This window comes from Vulpes vulpes, chromosome 16, assembly GCF_048418805.1.
Source record: "Vulpes vulpes isolate BD-2025 chromosome 16, VulVul3, whole genome shotgun sequence".
Classification (NCBI taxonomy): domain Eukaryota; kingdom Metazoa; phylum Chordata; class Mammalia; order Carnivora; family Canidae; genus Vulpes; species Vulpes vulpes.
Window position 1 is genome coordinate 38,707,313 of NC_132795.1, and position 20,119 is coordinate 38,727,431.

At 38.5% G+C, this 20,119-nt stretch overlaps 1 protein-coding gene across 1 annotated transcript in view; it reads right to left on the reverse strand.

The window, feature by feature from the left end:
• The window catches only part of C16H12orf56 (chromosome 16 C12orf56 homolog), an 88,058-nt gene that overhangs the window by 50,982 nt on the left and 16,957 nt on the right, over window positions 1–20,119 (reverse strand). Inside the window, exon 2 of the mRNA XM_026001786.2 lies at window positions 5,485–5,647. Within this exon, the coding sequence (XP_025857571.1) occupies window positions 5,485–5,647 (163 nt within the window). The remainder of the gene's footprint in view (window positions 1–5,484; window positions 5,648–20,119) is intronic.

Genomic DNA, 20,119 nt, shown 5'->3' on the forward strand with positions numbered 1-20,119 from the left:
CCCCTCATTATGTTAGCTTTAAATGTCATTTGTAACAATGGTATGGAGAATCTTAGGATCATCTATGACCTCCACTGAGAAATGAAGCACAACTTGATCTCTGTTTCTACATCGGGTGGGAGGGTCTGGCCTCCTAGATGCCAATAGCCAGGGCCTGGCAGGTTTAGGGCCATAATGACAAGAGAGTCAATACAAATAGATGATAGAGTTTTCTGCCAATGTTATCTAGTGTGCACACAGCAGTTTACAGTCTTCTTCAGTAGCTTAGGTATGAAATCCTTCCACCATTTAGCGCGATGGATATCTGATGACATGTTCAGTAGTGCTGGTCAGGAACATTTTTAGAAAGGACACTACCCAAGAAAATGCAGTGCTTTAACTGCAAGAGGTCTGATTACATTTGTCAAAATCCTATTCCTATGGGGAAGACTGCCAAGCCTAGGTAAAAATTAACCACTAAACCTGAGAGATTCATCAGTCCCTTGTTTTAGTTTTCTTTTTTTTTTTTAATTTTTTTCTTTCTTTTTTTTTTTCCTTTTTTTTTCTTTTTTTTAATAAAGATTTTTATTTATTCATGAGAGACGCACAGAGAGAGGCAGAGATACAGGCAGAGGGAGAAGCAGGCCCCCCATGGGGAGCCCGATATGGGACTCCATCCCAGGACCCCAGGATCACGCCCTGAGCTGACAGCAGATGCTCAACCACCCAGCTGCCCCTTGTTTTAGTTTTCTACTGCCTCAATGATTTCAGAAAAGATGTGGAATTTAGGTATAAAATAAAATCTTATGAAAAAAAAATAAATAAAATAAAATCTTATGTATTTACATTTATATGAAATCTAGTTCAGTTTATGTGTCATCAGATTACTATGTTTCATTCTGATTTGAGGATCAGTCTACTTCATGTTATGCCAGTGTTTCAAAATATGCCACTAAAGCCATTAGTCTTTTCTACGCATCTAGAGCTGCGGTGACCAGTTCTTTAGCTACTAGACACCTGTGACTATTAAATTAAAATGCAGTTAGTAATACTAGTCACAGTCAAGTGTTCAGTGGTCACAGGTGGCTATTGGCTACTGCATTAGACATAATTAGACTACATACAGAACAGCTCCCTCATTGCAGAAGTTTCTACGGATAGTGATGTTGATAGTAACTCAATTCATTCTAGAGCTTTAGCAGCTAACACAGCTCACCAGTGTCCCTCTTCTCCTGTTGGAATTGTTCCTTTAGAGTTTAATACAATCCTCTTTCATCTACATATAAAAAGTACAATCTGAAGTGCTATCTCTGACCCATAGAAGGACACATGTATATACTGTAGAGAAAAGCCTCTTTTTCTATAGATCTCCAGAAAAGTAAGGCCTAATTAGGAATCCTGTTGACAACGTGACGATGAAACTAAGTATTTTTACTACAAACGATTTGCACTTTTGAGCTTCCTTTGTTAGGATAATCCAGTTGATTTGAGTGTGAGCTTCTTTGCCACCTGACACAAATATTCCCTAGGCTTCCACCCAAGAGGTTTGGAGTAGTTCTAATAATTATCTTTATTTAAATGCTGAGCAGTTAATGTGTACTACTTCTCTAGGCATGATGTCATCATTATTAACACTAAAGACTCTAGTGATGACTGTTGTCAAGTAGATGGTCAGACAGGTTTGAACCTTTCTCTTGCTTAGGGACCACATATTACAGACTGGGAGGTGAACCACAGGGGTCCTGAGTATACAGCAATACCTCACCCAGGGAACAAGCAGCTTGGTGGAGAACAGGAATCAGAGCACATTACCATTGGCATGCTGGAAAGGGGGATGTTTTTTATTGTCTCTTGTGTGCTGTGTATGATCCCTCGTGACAGTGGCAGTTTTGTGTTTTCAAAACTCCCTGCACAAACGTATCACATGGAAGCTTCAGAGATGAAAGTGGAGAAGGAGGAGTGGAGGAGAGGTATAATTCTACGAATAGCCTTGTGTATGAACACAAGATAAGTTTTTTTTTAAAGCATCTTCACTGCTTTTAACATCATTTGCAAAGTTTCTAGGAATTTAAATTTCATAAAACTTCTACCCGTAATTAGCTTCTTTAATGTGTGTTTCTATCTTCTTAGACTTGGTGAGAGGGGAAAAAAGCCAAGACTAATTATGCGTGTGGACAAGGATAAATATGCATTTAAGGCAACCAATGCCAGTTAGGTACCCTAATTAGTGTCACAGGAGACCTGGTGAGCAACCAGGGATTTCATAAGTCTGATTACAACTTCTACAAACAGTTGCCCTGCCATAGAGTGTCGGTGTGGAGAGGTGCTTGTCCATGTAAACACTGGATAGTTTTCTCACACTTTGTGAGATCAGTACTCTAAGAGCTCTGAGTCAGACTTGGAGTGAAGTCTAGTGAATTGAGTGGAATGGGCTGGTCTAGCTACCCTGGCTAGAGGCCAGAAGTGTAAGGGCCTTTCCAGGAGCCCTGTTGGACCTCATTCTGCTCTTCTTCTATGCTAAGGATGCGATCTCAACAGCTGATGCTTTCCTGCTATGTGCCCAGCCTTGCCCACATTATTTCATGTAGTACAACAACTCTGTGAAGCTGGCAATAGAGTCAAAGAAACTGAGGCTCACAGAGACTGTGACTTGTAGACAGGCACACAGCTGGGAAAGGTTGGAGCCAGGATTCAGATGTGGGCTTAGCTAGTCCATAGCCCATGCTCTTTTTCTCTGCTTTTTACCAACTCCCAATTATAGGGATTGATACCTTAAAAGGCTCCTTTAGAAATGTACACATTTCATACACATATATAAAATAAGACCATGAAATAGTGTACTGCTCAACTATATATTCTATTTTTAAAAATTTGTCCTTGAATTTTTAAAACTTATTCACTAGAAACATTTAAGTAAAGCCCAAAATGTGAAACATAAAAGCAAGGAAGTTGTGGTTGAGCTGATAAGTACCAGGAGCCCTGATTCCTCATCCTCCCCCTTTCTCCCCACCCCACTGTGGATTTTTTAGATCTCCTTGTGCACAATGGGAAAATCTGCATCAGATGCTGAGCTCCCTAAAAACAAAATTAAAGATGGCTTTTCATCTTTTTATAGAAGTATGAATCATAGTTCTTAGGTGAACAGGTTCCCAACAAATATTTTTGAATGAAGAGTGAATACTGTTAATAGCCATAATAAACCATAATTATCAGGGAAGAACCTTGTGGCTTCCCTTGCTTGTGGGAGCCCAAGATTCACAGAGATGACTATCAGGACTTTTCCTAAAGCCAACTTCACAATCATCCCAGTTATCCCCTGTACTTCTTGATCAGGTTTTTAATTAAAATTTGTGGTTGTTAATAAGGGTATTAAAATTAAACAAGAACTGACCAAATGGAATCCAGATTCTAACTCGTTCTTTATTTTTAAACCAATATTTAGGAACACACTTCTTTCTCTCTTTTTCTTTCTTCTACCTCTTCTCTCCATTTCTTCCTTTCCTTTCTTTTCTTTCCTTCCTTTTTTTTCCTACATATCCTCATGTATAGCAGACTATGCCCCGGCACTATGCTGCTGAGAATGGATGGATCAACTCACTAATCATCATGGAATTACAAATCAAAACCACAATGAGAAATGCCTGGCTGGCACAGTGGTTGAGTATTTGCATTTGGCTCAGGTCAGGATACAGGGGTCCCAGGGGTCAAGTCTGCATCGGGCTCCCTGTGAAGAGCCTGCTTCTCCCTCTGCTTTTCTCTGTGTGTCTCTCATGAATAAATAAATAAAACCTTAAAAAATAACCATACACACAATGAGATACCACCTCCCAACTGTTAGGATGGCTGTCCTCAAAAAGCCAAAAGATAGCAAGTATTGGTGAGGATGTGGAGAAAAGGGAACCCTTCCTTGTGCACTGTTGGTGGGTATGTAGACTGGTAAAGCCATCATGGAAAACAGTATGGAGGTTCCTCAAAAAACTAAAATAGGACTACCATATGATCCAGGATTCCCATTTCTGGGTTTATATCTGAAGGAAATAAAATCACTATCTCAGATACCTGAGATGTCTTACATACTGCCCTCTTCATAGCATTATTTACAGTAACCTAAGTGTCCAGCAATACGTGAATGGATAAATAAAATGTGTGTGTGTTTCGGGGGGGGTGTACGTGTGTACACACATGCATGCACACCCAATCTAATATTATTTAGCCTTTATTTTATTTTTAACATTTTTATTTATTTATTTTTGAGAGAGAGAGAGCACGAGCAAGGGGAAGGTCAGAGGGAGAAGCAGACTCCCCGCCGAGCAGGGAGCCTGACAGGGCTCAATTCCAGGACCCCAAGATCATGACCCAAGCTGAAGGCAGATGCTTAACTGAGCCACCCAGGTGCCCCATATTTAGCCTTTAAAAAAAGGAAAATCTGGAACGCCTGGGTGGTTCACTCAGATGAGCATCCAGCTCTTGATTTAGGCTCAGGTCATGATCTCAGGGTCCTGGGATCAAGCTCCAAGTCTGGCTCTGCATTCAGTGAGGAGTCTGTTGAGGATTCTCTCTCCCTCAGTCTCTACCCGCCCCTCACCCACCACTCGCATTCTCTTTCTCTCTCTTTCAAATAAATAATGACGAAAGAGAGAGAGAGAGAGAGAGAGAGAGAAAGAAAGAGAAAGAAGAAAGAAAGAAAGAAAGAAAGAGAGAAAGAAAGAAAGAAAGAAAGAAAGAGAGAAAGAAAGAAAAAGAGAAAGAAAGAAAAGAAAGAAAGAAAGAAAGAAAGAAAGAAAGAAAGAAAAAAAGAAAAAAAGAAAGAAAAAAGAAAGAAAAAAAGAAAGAAAAAGAAAAGAAAATCCTGTGATACCTGGCTGGCTCAGTCAGTAGAAAATCTGACTCTTCGTCTTGGGGTCATGAGTTTGAGCCCCACATTGGGTGTAGGGATTAGTTTAAAATATAAATAGTAAAATCTAAAAAATACAAAAGCCTGCATTTGGGACAATCTAGATGAACCTGGAAGACATCAATCATGCTAAGTAAAATAAAGCAGATACAAAAGACAAATACTACAAAATCTCAGTTCATGGAAACCAAAAAAGGCAAACTCGTAGTAACAAATAGTAAAATGGTAGTTTACCAGGGGCTAGAGGTTAGGGGAAAAAGGTAAATGTTGGTCAAAAGGTAGATGTTCATTATAAGAGAAATAAGGTCTGGAGACCAAAATGCACAGCATGGTGACTATAGTTAACAATAACGGAACGTATACTTGAAACTTGCAAAGAAAATAGATTTTAAGTGTTCTCATCACTCACACAGAATGATAGCTATGTGAGATGATTAGCCTGATTGTGGTAATCATTTCACAGTATATACATAGATCAAAATATCACCTTATATATAATTTTTATTTGTCAATCATATCTCAGTAAAGCTGCAGAGAAAAAAAAGAACATTCTTTTTTGTCTCAAAGAAATGCATCTTTTCTTGTGTCACGTTAAGAAATATATTACATACCTTTTTTGTTGTCAGAACTAGCATGATGAAATGGAAATGAAAATTTCTTGATGCCTTTTGATTTTTCACACTCTTTTTTCAAAACAGTTGAAGAATGGATGATACGAATATGTTGGTTGGTTTCTCTATCTGGTGGACTCAAAAACTGTGGATAATCATCAATCTGAAAAAAAAATTATGATAGAGCTGATTGAGGACAAATACAACTGTTTATCTATCCTGTGATAATAAACCCGTAAAGCTTAGGGCAAGTTTAAACTGCATTCTCTCTCTCTCTTTTTTTTTTTTTAAGATTTTATTTATCTATTCATGAGAGACACACAGAGAGAGAGAAGCAGAGACACAGGCAGAGGGAGAAGCAGACTCCATGCAGGGAGCCCAATGCAGGACTCGATCCCCAGGCCCCAGGGATCACTCCCAGAGCTGAAGACAGATGCTCAATCGCAGAGCCACCCAGGTATCCCTAACCTGCATTCTTTTTATTTTTTTCCCTAGGAAATCTTTCCTCTTCTTGTCAGGTCTCTCAATTCTTCCTCTATTTGTTTTAGTCTCTACTAAAAATGCACTTAGCAACAGAACCCAAGAAGCTATTTACACTATGGGATTGCTAAATAAATAGTAACAGTGTTTTTGTTAAAATATATCCCTCCCCATTTCATTTTGAAAATAGATTTTTTTAGGGGCTCTGGGTGGGTCAGTCCATTAATCATCTGCTTTTGACTGAGATCATGATCCTGGAGTCCCCAGATTGAGCCCTACAGAGGGGTTCTGCGCTCAGTGGGGACCCTGTTTCTTCCTCTCCCTCTGCCTCTCTCCCCCGCCCCCAGGTTCTCTATCTCTCGCTCTCACTCGCTCACTCACTCACTCTCAAATAAATAAAATCTTTTAAAAATTGGATTTTTTCCCTCTTTGCAGATGATATACTGTATATAGAAAACCCAAAAGACTTCACCCCAAAATTGCTAAAACTCAAATAGCAATTTAGCAATGTGGCAGGATGCAAAATCAATGCACAGAAATCAGTGGCATTTCTACATACTAACAATGAGACTGAATAAATAGAAATTAAGGAATCAATCCCATTTACAACTGCACCCAAAACCATAGGATACCTAGGAATAAATCTAAGCAAGAGGGTAAAGGATCTATATTTTAAAAACCACAGAACACTTATAAAAGAAATCGAGGAAGACACAAAGAGATGGAAAAACATTCCATGTTCATGGATCGGAAGAATAAATATTGTGAAAATGTGCTACCCAGGGCAATTTACACATTCAGTGCAATCCCTATTAAAATACCATGGACTTTCTTCACAGAGTTGGAACAAATAATCCTAAAATTTGTATGGAACCAGGAAAGACCCCAAATACCCAGAGGAATGTCGAAAAAGAAAACCAAAGCTGAGGGCATCACAATGCCTAACTTCAAGCTGTATTACAAATCTGTGATCATCAAAACAGTGTGGTACTGGCACAAAAACAGACACATAGATCATGGGAACAGAATAGAAAACCCAGAAATGGACCCTTAATTCTATGATCAACTCACCTTCAACAAAGCAAGAATATCCAATGGAAAAAAGACAGTCTCCTCAATAAATGGTGTTGGGAAAATTGGACAGCTACATGCAGAAGAGTGAAACTGGACCATTCTCTTACACCATACACAAAGGTAAACTCAAAATGGTTGAAAGATCTAAATGTGAGACAAGAATCTGTCAAAATCCTAGAGGAGAACCCAGGCAACACCCTTTTTGAACTTGGCCACAGCAACTTCTTGCAAGATACATCTATGAAGGCAAGGGAAACAAAAGCAAAAATGAACTATTGGGACTTAATCAAGATAAAAAGCTTCTAGACAGCAAAAGAAACAGTCAACAAAACTAAAAGGCAACCTACAGAATGGGAGAAGATATTTGCAAATGACATATCAGAGAAAGGGCTAGTATCCAAGATCTATGAAGAACTTATTAAACTCAACAGCAAAGAAACAAACAATCCAATCATGAAATGGACAGAAAAGATGAACAGACATTTCTCCAAAGAAGACCTACACATGGCCAACAAGCACATGAGAAAATGGTCCACATCACCTCCTATCAGGAAAATACAAATCAAAACCACGATGAGATAACACTTTACACCAGTGGGAGTGGCTAAAATTAACAAGACAGGAAACAACAGATGTTAGTGAGGATGTGGAGAAAGGGGAGCCCTCTTGCACTGTTGGGGGGAATGCAAGCTGGTGCAGCCACTCTGGAAAACAGCGTGGAGATTCCTCAGGAAGTTAAAAATAGAGGTACCCTATGACTCAGCAATTGCACTACTGGGTATTTACCCCAAAGATATTGATGTAGTGAAATGCTGGGACACCTGCATCCCAATGTTCACAGAGCAATGTCCACAATAGCCAAACTGTGGAAGGAGGCACAATGTCCTTCGACAGATGAATGGATAAAGAAGATGTAGTCCATATATACAATGGAATATTACTCAGCCATTAGAAATGACAAATAACCCCCATTTGCTTCGACATATAGAACTGGAGGGTATTATGCTGAGTGAAATAAGTCAATCAGAAAGACAAGAATGATATGGTTTCGTTCATAAATGGAATATAAGAAATAGTGAAAGGGACCATAAGGGAAGGGGGAAGAAACTGAGTGGGGAAAATTAGAGAGGAAAGACAAAGCATGAGAGACCCCTGACTCTGGAAAATAAACAAAGAGTTGCAGGTGGGTGGGTGGGTGGGGTAACTGGATGACGGGCACTAAGCAAAGGAGGGCACTTGATGGGATGAGCACTGGGTTATATACTCTATGTTGGCAAATTGAATTTAAAATATGTTTAAAAAATAAAAAAAACAAATTTAATAAATTTTAAAAATGGATTTTTTAAAAAATCTCAAAAATTTATAATTAATTAGAATTTTTCTATGCAATAGATAATTACCATTTGGGGGGAACAGTATACAAAGATTCTGTGAAGACAAACGTCTAGGTTTGAATTATTAGAAGTTTCCTGTTCCTTTTTTTTTTTTTTTTAATGTTTTATTTATTTATGATAGTTACAGAGAGAGAGAGAGAGAGAGAGAGAGGCAGAGACATAGGCAGAGGGAGAAGCAGGCTCCATGCACCGGGAGCCCGATGTGGGATTCGATCCCGGGTCTCCAGGATCGCGCCCTGGGCCAAAGGCAGGCGCCAAACCGCTGCGCCACCCAGGGATCCCAAGTTTCCTGTTCCTAAATAACTATCTCTTCTCTCCAAAGTGCTGTTTTCTATTTATGATTAGAAAGGAAAAGGGTCTCAATAAATACTTAGGATTTCTTTTTTTTTTTTTTAAGTAGGCTTCACACCCAGCATGGAGCCCAACCTGGGGCTTGAACTCACAACCCCAAGATCAAGAACTGAGCTGAGACCAAGAGTCAAATGCTTAACTGACTTAGGCGCCCCAATCCTTAGTGTTTTGAGATCTTTAACAGTCTACTTCCCTTCTCATGACAGCAGCAGTAGCATCTGACTGAACAGCCAAGAGTAAAGCCAGAGAATCACCAGAGGCATATTTAAACCTTTAATCCAAGCATGAGGAGGAATAACTCTATAAGCTTTTTGCAAAGTTACTTAGAATTTGAATAAAAATATTTCCTATGATCATCTACATTCATCCTTCTCTTTTCAGAAATAATAATAATAATTTAAAATCTGATTCAGGGGATAAATTAGTGAAAAGATATCTGGATCTACTCAAATGTAATTTTTAAAATTATTTTCAAATATATTAAGTAATTCAAGCCAAGCTAATGAAGCATAGCCCAGTACAGGGCTTCAAAGGACGTGCTTTTGTTAGTAATAAAAATTCATAGTTAGTAAAAGATCCTATTCTGAACAGACTCTTCAGAAACGTCTTAAGCTATTTGATACCTGCAAAGATACACTGGTAAGTTAGACTCCTATTTCACATATGGCTAAGGTTTCTGTTTGTTTTCTTTAACTCTACTAACTCTTGCCTTTGTCAGGAAAAATTATGAAAGACTTTGAAATGGACAAAAAAGGTGATCTAGGTATTCTCCATCATTTATTGTCTTTGAACTGTTTTAAAACACTGTACGTGGGGACACCTGGGTAGCTCACTCAGTTAAGCGACCAACTCTTGATTTATGCTCAAGTCAAGAACTCAGGGTTGTGAGCTCGAACCCCACGTGGGGCTCTGTGTTCAGCCGGGAGTCTGCTTGAGATACTGTCCCTCTCCCTCTCTCCCCACTCGAGCACACTCTCTGTCTCTCTCTCTCTCTCTTTCTCAAATCAATCAATCAATCTTCAAAACCCTTTAAGTTGTAGGGGTCCCTGGCTGGCTCAGTTGGTAGAGCATGTGACTCTTGATCTTGGGTTTGTAAGTTTGAGCCCTATCGTCTTTCAAAAGAAAACACTGTAAGTTGTAGAAAACTGGTGCAAATTATTCCAGTTCATACTAACACAAGTGGAAGGCCACCAATTACCACCCTTTGATAACGAGAACGATTGTTGGATATCTGACCCAGTGAGATTGTGTATTTCTGTGTTTACTGCTCTGAAGCTGTCTGCTCTCCATCTAGATTTCTGTAATTTAGAAAAGCCCTTATCTCTTATATTAGTAGATATTTTCATATTTCTAAGAGGTATTAATAAATTAATTATAAAGACTAAGGAGCTCTGTTTTGAGGACTAGTAAAGATAAACACTTTTATAAGAAAAAATGTTTCTGTAATTCCCCCAAAATAAGGAAATTTCACATCTAATACTTTATTTATTAATTTTTTTTTAAGATTTTACTTATTTATTCATGAGAGACACAGAGAGAGAGCCAGAGACACAGGCAGAGGGAGAAGCAGGCTCCCAGCGGGGAGCCCGATGTGGGACTCAATCCCCAGATCCGGGATCACACCCAGAGCCACCCAGGCGTCCCAAGATTTTGTTTTTAAGTAATTTCTATACCCAACATGGGGCTCAGACTGACAACCCTGAGATTAAGACTTGCACACTCCACTGGCCGAGCCAGTCAGGTGGCCCAACATCTAATACTTTAAATGTGCTATACCTAAGAAAATTATTCTTACAAAAACAGACAAAAGTCTCAAGACTGTAAGTTTATGTATTAAAGTATGTCTTTGGCAAATAAGACTCGTTTAATAATTCTGATTTAATAAAATCAGCTATATCTTCTTAGATTTATTAGTATTACATTAAAAACTGTATTTTTTAAAAAACTGTATTTTAGGGGATCCCTGGGTGGCGCAGCGGTTTGGCACCTGCCTTTGGCCCAGGGCGTGATCCTGGAGACCAGGGATCGAGTCCCACGTTGGGCTCCCTGCATGGAGCCTGCTTCTCCCTCTGCCTGTGTCTCTGCCTCTCTCTCTCTCTGAATGAATGAATGAATTAATGAATAAATAAATAAATAAATAAATAAATAAATAAATAAATAAATAAATCTTTTTAAAAAACTGTATTTTATTCTACTGGAATTTGATTTTCCTAAATGTATATAGATTTGCTAATCAAACAAGCAAAACATTACTCCTACATAATGTTAAGAACCAATGAAAAATGTAAATTTATGCTTAAGGAAACGGAATCATTCTGACAAGTTTTTATTTAAACTTTAATTGAAGACTGATTGAAGGTAATTTCCAAGATCTTTAGGTAACTTAAAACCTTGCACAGATACTAAATTGAATTATTCAATGGATAATCATTAGATAGCAATATAATTTTTAAGTAAGAAAATGCTGAAACATTGGTTATGCAAGCATAATTTTAAGTATATATATTTTTACTTCTTTTTTGTATAGAGAGAATGTATCTTTTGATCATATTAATGAATGTGCTCCTTTACAAAGGTGCCATGTTAGTGAAAGAGATTCTTTTTTTTTTTAGAGGATATTTTTCAAAGATTTTATTTTATTTATTTATTCATGAGAGACACAGTGAGAGAGAGGCAGAGGCACAGGCATAGGCAGAGGGAGAAGTGGGCTCCATGCAGGGAGCCTGATTGGGACTCAATCCTGGGACCCCAGCATGCCCTGAACCGAAGGCAGATCCTCAACGGCTGAGCCACCCAGGTATCCCATGAGATTCTTTTTAAGAAAGAAATTGCTTTCTATATCTATTTTTTAAATGGTTTATAATCACTCTGACTAGATAACCAGGTTTTGTTTTCCAAGTTTTTGTTGCCCATGATCCTTTCTTAACCAAGTGTCCAAATCTCCTCTAATAACCTCTTGATTTTTGCTTTGCCCAAATCAGATCCTACTATAAATACCTAGATAGATAGATTAATCAGTAGATAGGTAACTTTCAGGAATATCTTTTTTCTTTTTTTTATTTATGATAGTCACACAGAGAGAGAGAGAGAGAGAGAGAGAGAGGCAGAGACATAGGCAGAGGGAGAAGCAGGCTCCATGCACCGGGAGCCCGACGTGGGATTCGATCCCGGGTCTCCAGGATCGCGCCCTGGGCCAAAGGCAGGCGCCAAACCACTGCGCCACCCAGGGATCCCTCAGGAATATCTTTTATACCTAATGTATCTTTGAGGTTTCTCAGAAGACCTCTGAAAAAAACATCATAAAGACTTGTTCTTTCCCCTTACAAAAAGAGAAGTGCTTGAAATAATTAGGCACATTTAGTCTATTTACCTTTTTGTTTTTAAGTAAAATAGTATAAATATTTCAGAAACTGTGTTTTTATGAGAAATCTTTGGAGATTTCTCAATGCCCTCCCCATCCATGATTTTTTTTTTTAATTCTATTCTTAGTGGTGGTTTTGTCTGATTGTATTAGACAATAGCCATCTAGTGTTATTGGTCATAATTTCAGATACTATACAGAATGTTAACTTGGCCACAGCCTTGCTTTTAATTTGAATTTATCATCTTCTAGATCAATACATTTTTAGTGAGGAATTATGTTAATCTTATCTGTGCAGTTTGTAAAAAACAGATTATCTGGGCCCTACTTCAGACTTACTGAATCTCTTTACTGGCTAGTCTGAGTTTAAAGTTGTTATATAATCTGGGGCTCCTGGGTAGCATGGCTGGTTAAGCATCCAACTCTTGGTATTGGCTCAGGTCCTAATCTCAGGGTTCTGAGATCAAGCCCAGAGTCAGGCTCCACGCTCAGTGTGGAGTCTGCTTAGGACTTTCTCTCCCTCTCTTTCTGCCCATCCCCACTATGTGCTCATGCTCTCTCTTACTCTCAAGGAAATAATTTTTTTTAAAAGTTGTTTTAATCTTGGCATAGTTTATACATATATACATATAATATATGGTGACTATATATCTTGTATTTCAGTATTATGTTATATTAAAGACTTTCTCCATATAAAAATTGTGTTCATTTATTTTTACAAATCAGATGTAACTTTTATTCATGTCTTTAAAAATAGGCTTTGTCACTATCCTTAGAGACATTTTGTCTGATTTTTTGTAATGGCTTTATTATCTTTGTGTTGCATGCTATAGGACATGTTTTATATGTCATTTGCCTATTTTTAATATGAAACTTCATCAGACCTTTCATATTTGAAAGTTCTCAATAATAAATCAACCAGTCATTTGAAGTCTCTGTCTTCTACAGATAGTTTTTGTTTTATTGTGATGCTTGCTTGAAGTTTCTGCTATAAGCTAAAAGTCAGTTAACTATGTCCTGACTTTGTGTCCTCAACAAAGGACAGTCTCAGAGCAGAGCCACCTGGAAAAGGATTGAGACAGGCTCTTCAAACTATTAACACTTCAGAGCTGAGCTAACATTACTTAGACAACTCTCAGACCACACCGATGGACTGAGTTAGGAGTTCCAGGATTCCATTAGGTCAAGAAGCAGTTGGCTTCATGAGACTCCTAACCCAATATGTACCAGAGTAAAACTTAACTTTATAGGACTAAATGAAACTGGATAAATTTTATTGTGGTTTTTTGTTTAGAATATTATTGATGTTGTTCTAATGTTCTATTTTCTAGATATAGGAGGAAGCTTTTTCTCTTCCTTCTTAAATTATAACCAGTGTATAACCCATAACAATTTAGTAGATTCTTCTCTCATAAACCAAAAATGTTTAAATATCTGATTTTCACTGGTTCCCCCAGAATTCAGAAACTCTTACTAGATTCAGTAAAGATCTGACTTCCTTTTACCAGCATATAATCGTACACATTAATTATATATCCAAGGCCTTATGTGAAGTGTCATATTTAAGAAGGATATTCATTTGAGGCACCTGGGTTGCTCAGTTGATTAAGCATCTGACTCTTGATTTCAGCTCAGGTCCTGATCTCAGGGTCATGGCATTGAGCCCAGCATCAGGCTCTGCTCAGTGGGGAGTCTCCTTGGGACTCTTTCTCCCCCTCTCCCTCTGCTCTTCCCCCTGCGCTCTTGTGCACTCTCTGTCTCTCTCTCTCTCTCTCTCTCTCAAAGTAAATAAATCTTGAAGAGAGAGAGAGAGAGTCTATTCATTTAACCAGGTATGGCCAAAGGTTTGGTGTATTTATGGAGCCAGTGCTTACAAAGCCCTCCCAGGAAAACTAGCCCAGGGACTCATGCTTACAATTATTAGGAAGATGACTTCCTGGCAGGCAAGGCAATTAAGAAATTTTCAGGACCTCAAAATTCACTCAAATTGATAGGTACTACAGGAGAAATCTGGTGGAGAGAGTTTCTTGTGCCTGATTTCCTAGCCTAGGAAAAGCAAAAGAGGCTTTTAAAAGTCAAACCTGAAAAAAATAAAAATAAAAATAAAAGTCAAACCTGACATTCATGAAAACTTTCAGACAGAAGTTTTTGCAAAGAATTTTAAGGAGGCCTATCTGGTAAATTAAAACTCTTGCTGCACCTATGTAAATAACGAGGCCCACCTAAAGAGAGTTTTATTTTGTGATTGAGTGATCTTTTCTTTGAGATTATTATGATGGTGGACATGGGACAGGAAAACTGTGAGAGACTTTGAAATGGGGAAGGAGATTAGTAGGTATTCAGTTCAGCTAACCTATACAGGTTATCTATGCCTTTCATTGTCTTTGGGGTTATATTATACTGCTGTAATTCATAGAAAACTCTTTTGTGCACTTTTTAAAACAAAAAGAAACTTAAAATTTCTAAGTGGTAAATCTGTCAACTTTTGTCCTTTCTATTTATGCTTAGAAATATCCTCTACACCCTGAAATTGGGTAAATATTCACCTATGTTTTATATTTCCTTTATGGTTTCCTCTTTTACAGTGAGCTTTCCAGTCCTTCTGGAGTCTCTAGAGTGTCCCTTAAGACTTTGGTCTAACTGGCTGTGGTTCCAAGTGTATTTAATATTAACCTGGTAAAAATTATGCTTCAAGTAGAGACTGAATGAGTGTAAATAAGTATGTAAATATTTCTGCCTCAAATTGCTTATAAGCAGTTTGGGGAGGAGACAAAGTACCTATAATAATTTGCCTAATAATTACACAGTTTATGGAACATGGTAAATATATAATATTTGTAACACATCTATAAGGTGGTTATTTTTAACCCCACTTAGCAATGAGAAAACTAAGGTTCAGAAGGAGTTAAGTTTACAAAATTAATAAATGGTGGAACTAGAACTCTAAGACAAGGCAGTTGGTTTCCAAGGCCAATTTTATAAAAACAACTAAGATTTAAGACCACAGCCCTAACTAGTGGTAAGAGGTGGGAATTTTGTCAGGGAGAAATAGAAGCCTTTCTTCTAAAGCAGGGCTGGAGCTGCACCTGGCTGGCTTAATCTGTGGACATATGACTCTTGATCTTGGGGTCATGAATTTGAGCCCCACTGGGCATAGAGCCTACTTAAAGTTTAAAAAGTAAAAAAAAAAATAAAAAATAAAACCAACATGCACACACACACAAAACCACACACACTAAAAAAAAAAAACAGGGCTGTAATCCAAACAGTAATCAAGCAGCTGGATTCATTATTATGTCAGTGTTTCAGCGAATTATGCTAATTCCTTTATCTGAGACTGAAGTAGAGCCAGACCTCTTTTTTTAGTCGCTATAATCACCGAATTTGGTTAGCTTTGTCATTCAAGAACATAATACCTTCTTTAAATACACTGTGGAGGCATTCATTCATGTAAAACATTCATATAAACTTTTTCTGTATTTATTGGCACAGAAAGTATCCATAACATGCTGCAAAGTAAAAATAACAGATTATAGAACAATATTTGGAATATGGTTCCATATGTGTTAATGCATAGAACACAATTTGGAATGTCCTACACCAAATTTTCTTACCGTATGGTTAACTGTGGTTATCTCTGGGTGGTGAGATTTGTTCAAAGATAAACCGAGGCATATTAAAATTTTTAAGAGTCTATTTGGGCACAAATCTATTCAAATCTGGCAGCATCCAATCTAGCAGATAGAAAGGAGTTCCAAGGAGCTGTACAAAGTGAAAGACTTTTAAGCAGAAGGGAGGGAACAAGGAAGTTACCCTTGGCAAAAAAGCAGGTTAGTTATTGCAAAGTTCCTTTAGGGGATTGTAGGGGTTTACCAGGCAGATTACCTAACGAGTGCTGATTAGGAGATTCACACACACCCCCTTTTTTTTTTAGTATTTTATTTATTTATTTAGAGAAAGCAAGCAGGAAGGACAGAGGGAGAGACTGTCAAGCCGACTCCCCGCTGAGCATGGATTCCCAACTCAGGGCTGGGTTTTTCGACCGACCGACCAACCGACCGACCGACCGACCGACCGAGCTGAAATCAGGACTCGGACCCTTAACCAACGGAGCCAGGAGATTCATGATTGACTGGTTTAAGAGTCCATTCTGCAAGAGCCAAAAATGTAATTAGGTCAAGTCTCCATTTAGGGCTTGTCTTGTTTTTAACAGATTGTAAATACATAATTTATTTTTATTTTTTATCCATTTTAATTCTAAGAATCATCTACATGCTACGATAAAGACAGTTGTTTTACTGATTTTTAAAAATATTTCATCGGGTAGCCCTAGCATCTCATAGTCATAAAACACATATGTGTGCATTCTTCTCTGGAAATTTGTCACCAAAGAACTAAAGGGGGGTGGGCAATAAGGACAACATCTAGTATGACACATGAAGACAGTCTGTTTACAGCAATATGACTTTTTTTTTTTTTTAAGGAGGCACCACACTCACCAGGGAGCCCGATTCAGGGCTCAAACTCATGACCCTAAGATCAACACCTTGAGATGAGCTCAAAGGTCAGACACTTAACTGTCTGAGCCACCTCGGCACCCACAGCAGTGTGACTTGGATGGAACTGGAGGGTATTATGCTGAGTGAAGTAAGTCAATCAGAGAAGGACAAACAGTGTATGTTCTCATTCATTTGGGGAATATAAATAATAGTGAAAGGGAATATAAGGGAAGGGAGAAGAAATGTGTGGGAAATATCAGAAAGGGAGACAGAACATAAAGACTCCTAACTCTGGGGGGGAGAAGGGTAGGGGGTGGGGGTGAATGGGTGACGGGCACTGAGCGGGGCACTTGACGGGATGAGCACTGGGTGTTATTCTGCATGTTGGTAAATTGAACACCAATAAAAAATAAATTTATTATTTAAAAAAAGGCATTTCCATGCATACTACTATAGTGACGAGGCCTCTGTTGCTGATGACAGCCACACAGCCAAGGGAACACATCTGTTGTCTGTAAAGGGGTGGATGATGTCGGATAAATGGACACTAACTCTGAACAGCAGTAGGGTCAAAATGATCTATCACTTTCCACTTCCTGCATTCTCTTATTGGTTCATCTAATGATCATAATCTTAGTTGCAAAGACTATGACTGACTATTGTAGATAGAACAAACTCTTACAAAAACATGTAATTCAACTTGGACTTGAATTATAAGGTGTTAGACTCTCATTTTCTTTTTTGCATTGAAAATTTTAAAAAAATAAAAATAAAAATCATTTGTAAAGACCACAGCATGTTTGTGAAGTGTGAGATGACCACACAGGAGCTAAGCAAAGCTAATTTACACATCCATGGGAGGTAAAAAAGTTTTCTGACTGGGAAGCTTCTCCCCTGTCAGGCAAAGAGATTTGGTCCAAACAATATGCTGTCAGTGCCCGAATGAAGAAAAGTTGTTAAATGGGACACAGCTGAACTCAATCCTGTGCTAGCAATTTATTTTAGGCATAGTGTTATCTGAAAAGAACATTTTTGCATTTACTCCAGAGACATCATTAGGAAATTCAAAAGCCAGAGTTTCCAATTTACCCCAAAGTATGAAGATAGATAGATGATAGATAGATAGATAGATAGATAGATAGATAGATAGATAGATAGATAGACAGATAGAAGGAAGACAGATGATGTAATGCTCCGTCAGAACTACTTTGTTGAAAATCTTCTAACTAGAGGCACCTGGTGGGCTCAGTCAGTAGAGCATGTGACTCTTGATCTAGGGGTGTGTGAGTTCAAACCCTATGTTGGGGGTAGAATTTACTTTTTTTTTTCTTAAAGATGTACTCATTTATTTTATTTTACGGAGATGGGGAGGGGCAGAGGGAGAGAGAGAATCCTAAGCAGACTCCCTGCTAAGCATGGAGCCCAACACAGGCTGATCCCATGACCCCAAGATTACAAACTGAGATGAAATCAAGAGTTAGACACTTAACCGACTGAGCCACCCAGGCACCCCAGGGGTAGAGTTTATTTTTATTTTTAAAAGATTTTATTTATTTATTTATTTATTTATTTATTTATTTATTTATTCGTTCATTCATTCATTCATCAGAGACACACACAGAAAGAGAGAGAGAGAGAGAGAGAGAGGCAGAGACACAGGCAGAGGGAGAAGCAGGCTCCATGCCAGGAGCCTGACACAGGACGTGATCCCAGGTCTCCAGGGTCACGACCCGGCCAAAGGCGGTGCTAAACCGCTGAGCCACCAGGGCTGCCCTAGAGTTTAAAAGAAAATTAGAATGTTCTAACTTTATGTCTTAAAATTAGCTTAAAATAAGCTGAATAATGAGTTAAATTTTATTTTGTAAATGAATATACAGGTTAGAAATAAGATTGTTTGTTGTGTCCATATAGCATTGAATTTGTTTTTAGGACATAAGTTGAAAGAAGTGCTTTTACCCAGACACGTTGAAGCACAGATAATAATTTCTGAATATGTACGTGAAAATAACTTTAGAACTCCAAATCAGGACACAGGACAACTTTTTCTATGACTTGCAGACATAACAAAGTCTTATATAACAATTAAATCAAACTATTTACATATATTTGATAAATCACCTTTTATTTTTTAAAGATTTTATTTATTTATTCATGAGAGACACACAGAGAGAGAGAGAGAGAGAGGCAGAGACACAGGTAGAGGGAGAAGCAGGCTCCCTGCAGGGAGCCTGGACTCAATCCTGGGACTACAGTGTGGAGGCCAAGAAAAATTAAGGCCATCCCACCTAAAGTTTAGCATTAGCACAAGTACAGCCATCTTAGGCCCCTGTGAATAAGAGCTGAACTTTATGGGAAAAACTGCAGAATGTCCTCAATGTCCTTGGCAGAGAATCCCATATCAGAAAGACAACAGAGCCCACACCTGTAGTAGAAAGTCCCATATTAGAATGAGAACAGAGCTCAATGCCCTTAAGCCCCATATCAGAATATAAACAGAACTTGAGATATTCCTCCACCCCTTCTGAAAATCCCCTAGACCAGCCTATAAAAAACCCAGCTGTAACCCACTTTGGGGTCCAAGTCCCTGCTCCGCTGTGTCGCTGTGTCGGGTATACTTGGACCCAAGCTCGAGCTTGCTAATAAACCCTCGTGTGCTTGCATTGGTGTCAGCTCCTTGGTGGTTTCTCGGATTCACAATCTTGGGCACAACATACAGGATTACACCCCGGGCCCAAGGCAGGCACTACACCGCTGAGCTACCCAAGGATCCTGATAAATCACCTCTTTTAAATACAGTTGCATCCAGTGCTATACTTAAAACTTCCACTAATATAAGTAATACCTTTAGCTTATGTTTTCTCATTAGAAACTAAGGCTGGCAAGTTAGAGTTATTTGCAGATGGCCTCCTAAGTTCTTCCCCCCAGTCAAAATTATAAAACTTCTAAGACCATTCATAAATTGTAGCACTTTCTAATGCCTGACCTGACTTTCTCTGCCTCTGAGAAAGGTGTCTACTGTATAACCACCATTACTGGTAGTTTGGAGCCGTGTGGTACACCAACTGTAAAATTTGGGCCTGCGGGAAAATCTTTAAAAAAAAAAAAAAAAAAAAACAATATCATACTGGCTCATCAACTAGGTGTACCTTTTCTCCATCTATGAAGTTTAAAAGGTAGGTAAGGTGTGCAGAAAAAGGATTACCTCAACAGGTCTGGGTTGTCCATACCTTGTACCACCAAAGAAAGGCCTATCTTCAGGAGTAGCCCTTGCCTGATCTTAGGAGATAACCAATGAGCCTTGTAATGTTCCGACAGCCTAATACAAGCGGGTGTTTCTGAGACCTGGGGCCATGCTGTACCATTTAAGCAGATATATTTATTCTGACAATGTAATGTGTGATAAACACCTGTTTTTCTGGGGGTGAGAGTAAGGAGGTGGAAGGAGGGCTGGAGTCTGAGTAGCTGAGATCGCTCAT